Source organism: Electrona antarctica (genome assembly GCF_951216825.1).
Source record: "Electrona antarctica genome assembly, chromosome: 11".
Classification (NCBI taxonomy): Eukaryota; Metazoa; Chordata; class Actinopteri; order Myctophiformes; family Myctophidae; genus Electrona; species Electrona antarctica.
In genome coordinates, this window is record NC_136792.1 from 8364950 (window position 1) to 8372626 (window position 7677).

Sequence of the window (7677 nt, forward strand, 5' to 3'; positions counted from 1 at the left end):
ATAAATGTACAGTACTTAGTTTACTTTACACCACTATAATATATTTAACATCAACTCTGCCTCTGCATATCAGTTCATAGGTTCTAATCTACATTGATCTTGTGGCCTCAATTATGATATTGTTATGGGGATCTTTATCCTCGTAAATCAATCATAACTATAGAAACCTGTGCCCCCTTGGGGCTCCACCAGGCTTATTGTGGCTTGTTATTGTTGCTTTGGTGGAGCTCTAATAGGCCAATGTGAAATGGGTGCCATTTCTTCTTACGCCTTTGATGGGAATTGGATGATATGAGGCATTTTTTCCCCCAAAATGTGTTTTGCAAAGCTCCACCTGTTGGTGGCGCTATAACAAGCCAATGTGAAAAGGGTGGGATTTATTCCTCAACCTAGTAGGAAAGTGCGTGAACATTTTCACGTAAATTGCACGCTGCGTTCATGGCTTTTTGTTCAAAACGGGCCAATCCTGCAAACTTTGGAAGCCAATGTTAGCCAATTAGGAAGGAATATGAAATATCGGACAGATGCATCTTGAGCACATGACTATAGAGATACTGTGTAACGTTTTTGCGGGAATTTTTGGACAGAATCTGGAGCTATAAAGGGCATGATGTGAAAAATGCAGGTCAAAGGTTTGTCCTCTAGGGGAGTGCATACAACAGATCGGTGCAGTTAAGGTTCCTGCACACTGGACGCGTTTTCGGGTTTTTACCACCTTTATAGGTAAAAATGTGAAAAGCTGCCTCGGTGGCGCTATAACAGGCCGTTCTGGACAATTTGGGGCAGAGGTTCATCGTTGTCATCCAGGAAGTGTGTGTGCAAAGTTTGGCATCAACCGGGTTAACGGTACAGGAGATTAGCTGTACACAGACGGACGGACGGACGGACGGACGAACACACCCGCACGCACGCACACACGCACGCACGCACACACACACACACACACACACACACACACACACACACACACACACACACACACACACACACACACACACACACACACACGCACTATTGAGTTGTGCTTTCATGAAATGCACCCATTCTGCAAACTGTTAATAAATACTTCAATCAATCAATCAATCAATAAACACAAGATAGAAATAGCATTTTGAAATGAAAATGCCATTTGTAAAAAGAAATAAAGGAAGAAAGAAATCCTTATGACCACTGGAAATAAAGTTTAAAGAGCTGGTATCTCAGACTGGTGCAATGTTAGATAAATTGTATGCAATATGTTATGTCAGGGGGAAAAAAAATATATATATATATTTATAATATTCAAATCCATTATGGTAGACAGTACTAGACACTGATTGTTCAAGAGGCAAATCTGAAGAGCATAAGAAATAGCCTTTCAAAATGTTCAACTTCATCCTTTAATTATAGCACCCTCATCTGGACAGTTATTGTTGGCATCAGCTTTTTTGTGTTACAATGTTTCAATTCACTTGCATCTAAATTGTTTGGCTTATAAGATTGAGAAAACATATATATATAAAACAAATATATTAGTGTATGGCTTCCCACATTAAGAGGCTATAACCATTTCATGTGGTAGCAGTCACAGGAAATGATTGTGGATAGAAAAAAAGACAATAAATTATGTCAACCTGACCAGCCTGAACCCCTGATCAAAATAACAATGCAATTATTGTGTGGTCACAATCGCATAGATATGGACATGTCCTAACCAAATTACCATATATATGGACACAGCACATTCAATACCTAAGTCTTACCATGTTGGATTTCTGCAGGCCATATAAATATAAAAAATTCAGATGGCTTGCCTGTTGGGCCGTTAAGGTGCAGATTGCGTCTGGCTGTCCCAGCTGTGCTGTTTATGACCTTGCACACTGAACTAATCCAGCCTTTCACTCCATCCATAGAATGACAATAGAATGCCCGGGCCTAACAAACTACAGGGCAATGGTCATATGTCAGTGCTCTCAACTCTAGTGGCAGAGTGGGGGACCACAGATCAAACGGTGGATCACATTCAGTTGAAGATAGATACTGTTGTTTCTATTAACAATAACAATCATCCAAGGGAGGGAGGGAGGACACTCAAAGGACCTGATGAGATCACTCTGGATATATTCTTGTTGGATACATACGGTAGTAACTGTACAGTTCTATTTCTGGACTCGGATTGGATTCCTGGATGTACCTTATTCTCCTGCCATCTATTCTCTACCAATGTTGATTGTCTGCAGAGGATGATATGTATACGATTTTGCGAGGACAAGACTGTGATCACGCTGGGACTGGAACACCCATGGACAAAATAGTTTGAAACAAGTTATTACTGACTGCAAGTTATTACTGACCGCAGACTGAGGACCTGAGAGCAGACTGAGAGCGTCCAGCAGAAAGTGGTTGTGCTTACAAACTGTCCAGTTTGATGGGACGATTTTTGAGGCATTACCAGGAAAAAGTACAAGATATGGATTGTTTTATTTCTCTCTAAGTCACTGTCTTACTTTTCAAACCGGCTAGCCACGGAACCCTTGCATAAACCTGCATTGTGTCCCTCTTCCAGCTGGTTCCCAACTGTTTTTGTTTGACCATTCCCGGCTGTTCAGAATAGGTGCCCCCTCATTGTGTTTTTAAATCTTTGTTGCACTGTACATTGCCTGCCTTTGTAACGCTATAGTACAATGCTAGTTTCAGATAGACTGGTTGAATATGTGTGGTCAGCCTATTCTCCCACACTGCGCTCAGCAGGGTTAATTTCATCCATCAAGCTGCAACAATATTAAAATTAGCCATGCAGATTGCATGGCAAAGTCCTCCTCCACATTTGCATTGGAAAATCAAAGATTACATTGGGGTGAGTTGACCTTTCATTCTCTAATTATTTTATTAGCTTGCCATACAGCTTACTTGCTGCCCGATTTAAGGATACATCTTATCTATGCATTTAGTTTAGGGAACTAAGAAAGATCAGGACTGAATTGTATAAGGAACAACAAGTACCGTAATATGTTACCCGCACGTTCTAGTTAATATTGTTAATGTTACCAGATACAAATTATTGCTTTGCTCTGTACATAAGAAGATAGTAAAATGAAACCCAGGTCACTTAATCCTTAACCAGAGCACTTATGTCTCCATCAATATCTTATTTATTCAGGTTAAGCCATGGGAGACTGGTCCATTCTTGGCCGTTTCCTGTCTGAGGTGCAGAACCACTCCACAGTGATAGGGAAGATCTGGCTGACCATGCTTCTCATCTTCCGCATCCTGCTGGTGACCTTGGTGGGCGATGCAGTCTACAGCGATGAGCAGTCCAAGTTCACCTGTAACACCCAGCAGCCTGGATGCAATAACGTCTGCTATGACACTTTTGCTCCTGTGTCGCACCTCCGCTTCTGGGTCTTTCAGATTGTGCTAGTCTCCACCCCTTCAATCTTCTACATTGTTTACGTTCTGCACAAGATTGCCAAAGATGAGAAGCTGGAAGTCCAGAGGGGGCAGGTGCTGGCCCAGAGGCCCACCAGAAAGTGCTTTGCGCAGTTGGGTAGAGATGGGTGTATGGAGGCCCTTCAGGTTGGCATGCCCACCTACTGTCCCGAGTACCGGGAAGATTGGGAGGCCCAGGAAGATGGAGTGGAACAAAGCCTCCTGGAGGAGGACTATGGCGAGGTAGGGGAGGATCCTACCCAGCTGTCCAGCCAGGTGCTGCTCATCTATATCCTTCATGTGTTATTGCGCTCTGTCATGGAGATCACCTTCCTGGTTGGCCAGTACTACTTGTTTGGATTCGAGGTACCTCACTTGTACCGTTGTGAGACCTATCCCTGTCCTACTCGTACAGATTGCTTTGTGTCACGTGCCACCGAGAAGACCATTTTCCTAAACTTCATGTTCAGTATTAGCTTGGGCTGCTTCGTGCTCAACATCGCAGAGCTCCATTACCTGGGCTGGGTCTACATCTTTCGCATCCTCTGCTCAGCCTGTTGCAGTCCTAAGAGGGATAGGGTGGAACTGTATTCAGACCACAACCCCCTGCTGCTGCAGCTAAAGCACTCCCTGAGGGGAAGGCTGGTTCTACAGACCCCAGCTCCCATAGCCCAGGAGAAGGTTGGAGGTCTGCTCACTCATGCACCAGCTATCTCCTTCCAGACAGACTCTACTGTGGAATGCACCTCCAAGAGGAACCCAGAGGAGCGAGACAAAGTGAAGGTCAAGTTGGCCAACATGGCCAAGCTAGGACGGACGAAGAAGTCTTGGCTATAAAAAACAAGGAGCATTTAGCATTTTGTGTGAAACGGAATAACTTGTAAGGAAAGACTGGCAGAGTGCATGGGGAGTTTTTATTTTTTCAGTTGTGACACAATAATTATCATTATTGTGGCTATGATTTATATCCCAAAATTGTAAATCTAGACAAAGCCCTTTTATTTAGAAACATTTCAAGAGAGTTTATGGATTTTTCTTTTTAAACTTAAACATGGACAATGCTTTACAAAACCTCACCAGATGCAGCTTACTGACCATCAGGGTGCTGTGAAAAAGGAAGTGTTTTCTTTTTCTTTCTTTTTTTGCTGTGAATATTTGTTAAATCAACTTGACATAATTTTTTTGTTGGAGGAGTTGTATGTTACCTTGCATGTGAAACACTTTTCATCTTCCATGACCATTGTAAGGATTTTAAAACACCCTCTGCTTTTAGATTTCCAAACGCTTTTTAGGTCTTGACAATCAGTGATTTTCCTTTCAGAATGATGTTTTGTTCACCTGTATTTTGCTGGAACAGATTTCCATGTGTCTCTCTATATGCTGCCAGTGCTTGTAGAAGTATTGGAATAAATTTTAAATACAATGCTCCACCCCATTTCTCAATATGGACTCCTTATTACTATTAGCTTGCAGTTTATACTCAGATCTTCTTTGTAGTTTATTAATCCTGCTGGGGAAATTCAATTCCAGCTTCATCCAGCTCATGAAGAAGGTCATGATGAGCACTCAATGGGAGCAGTTTGGGGTTTTGTGTCTTGCTCGGAGACACTTACTGGGCTGGGCCGGAGGGAAACCTTCTGATTTCCCTATAAGCATTCAATCTTAGATATATTGTTGTATGTTTCGAAGGTTTAGTAACCAATAGTGATGCTGAATCATATTTATTGGCCAAATATTATGAAGGGATTGCCTTGCTGACATTGGTTGAGGTACACAATTAAATATGTCATACTAACTGTGCAGTAACAGTGCAGTGGCAGTAGAGGAGGTACAGGCTACAGGCTAAAAGCAGTAGATGCTGGTGCAAGATTATTGGTGTTCAACTTCAATCGTGCACAGTGGTGGAATCAGTGTTGTTTTCGTCGACTAAAACCAAGACGAAAAATGTTCGTCGACTACCTTTTTTCACTGACGAAAACTACATGGAAACTAAATGAAAACTAAGCTATGATGACTAAAACTAAGACTAAATATGTTGACAATTTCGTCAACAGATAAAAACTAGAGTAAAATGTTAGGAAGGGACTAGTGGACAAGAGATCCATTATAAGTAAAAGACAAGTCATTTTGCACTTGGTTGCATGCTGAAAATAGCCGATCTACAAGCTCACAACGCGTCGCGGCGCGACGCGTTGTGAGCTTGTAGAAGTGTAAAATCAGCCATTATGACAGCATCAAGGCCCGCCAAAACACATTTTAGTCGACTAAATCACCTGTAGATTTAGTCGACTAAAATCTTATGACATTTAGTCGTCTAAAACTAGACTAACACTAATACATTCCAGGTGACTAAAATGTGACAAAAACTAAGTAACTATTCAAGAGACTATATGACTAAAACTAAAATAGAGCCAAAAACAAGACTGGGTGGAATTGCAGACGGTTCATAGGAGATTGAATGGTAAAATCGATAGAGAACCCCAGGTACAAATTTAAAAAAATAAAAAATAAATCTTAAAATGCCATCATCCTGTAGGGGTCTCACAATATATCGTGCCACAATATAACTCGATATTACGAATATGTATCCTCGAGAGACAATTATCCTATGACTGGCTTCCAATATCGGCCCTGCAAGGCCCATATAGCTTTGTTTCATTATTGGCTCAGCATCAGGTTTGAACTGGAAACAGACATTAGACATTACATTACACCTTCATAACTGTTTCCAGTTCAAATCTGGTGGTGAGCCAATCAAACAATGCTATGGGAAAATGAACTGGAACAGGACACAGGTGTGCCACCTTATGAAAACTGGCTTTTCCATGATTATGCCATTTTGTAGTGGTCTCTCCGAATGTACAGTGATCATTATTACACCGAGTGCATTTATTTTGTCCCATAATGCATAATGTGATGGTCACTAGCCAAGCTCTGCCAATCCCACAATACTTGAGCTGGTTTGCCGAAAGGAAAAACTACTATAACAATGCTGTCGCAGATGAATGACACAATAATTATGACATAATTCTCCTTTTATTGTGAATGGGAATTTGTGTAGGACGTAAATAGACGATTTGCTCGTCCACATATGATGTTTAAATTCTCCATTCATTGTCAATAGGAAGGTAATGTTTGTGTAAGACACAAATACTCATTTGCTCGTCCACATATGACATGTGTTTTTGGCTTTTCTGCCTTTAAAAAAAAAAAATAGTATCAAGTGAAGATAGACAGGAAAGAGGGAGAGAGAGAAGGGGAGAGACACGCAGCAAAGGCCGAACACACAACGTGCCGTCAGGCCAAAGCCTGTATATGACATGCGCCTGCAGGACCACTTGGCCAGCGGGCGCCCCTGTCAATGGGAATTTAACGTTTGTGTAATATGCTGTCTTCCAGCGATAAGATTAGATATCAATACATAATGATATTATTGAGGGTCGCTAGCCCCTCCTATAGCTTTTCGTCCCGTCACGTCTCACATTTGCCATTGACAATGAAAAAAGAATTTACGTCATATGTGCCTGAAATATGACGTAAATTTGTGGCTACACAAACATTAAATGCCATTGACAATGACAGGAACATTTACGTCATATGTAGACGAGGGAAAAAAAAGTAGGCCTATACTCTCAGAAAATCCAGGGGTTGACACTATAAGGTCTCAGAGGCGCTTGTCCACTGTCAAGTACAGGTCATGTTTGTAGACATGACCTGTACGTATACACTACGTTATAAAGGACACACATAGGGCCTAAAGTGCATGTGTTATGACTTGATGAATACGCGTTTAAGGTCCCTACGGACATATACTGTAGGCAGTGTGGTGGGAGAGCACTGCTTCTTAGGTGCTATTAGCTGGGGTGAATTGGTCACTTGAAACCTCCGTGTCAGATAGGGAACAAAAATCACACTTGTGTGAAGTGAGGGGCACTCTTATCATCATACACCATCATACAACACATCATTCCGTGCTCAGCCAATCAAATCATCACAAATGTCATTCCGGCCAATCACTTTTGGCGTGTTCAGTTTTCTGCCCTCACTTTTTGGGTGTAAGCACACTTCACACTAAGCGTCAAGAAACGCCTATAGACGCAGGCGTCTCTTCCGGGTTTTTAAACAGCTGGTGGATGGAAATGACGCTCGCACGCGGCTGCAACTTGATATTTGTGCCTTTATCCTCAATATGACTTTGCTCAGCCAATCAAATCATCGCTATGGGGTGATCAGCCAATCAAATCATCGCATTTGTGTTCACACAAACAG

The 7677-nt window shown here is 41.8% G+C and overlaps 1 protein-coding gene across 1 annotated transcript; it reads left to right on the forward strand.

Moving 5' to 3' along the window:
* Positions 1 to 3147: 3147 nt before the first annotated feature.
* On the forward strand, positions 3148 to 4245 carry LOC306932476 (gap junction delta-2 protein; the record flags this gene model as incomplete). The annotated part of the gene is made up of 1 exon (XM_079514305.1): positions 3148 to 4245. One exon carries the CDS (start codon positions 3148 to 3150, stop codon positions 4243 to 4245), a length of 1098 nt encoding a protein of 365 aa, XP_079370431.1.
* Positions 4246 to 7677: the final 3432 nt, after the last annotated feature.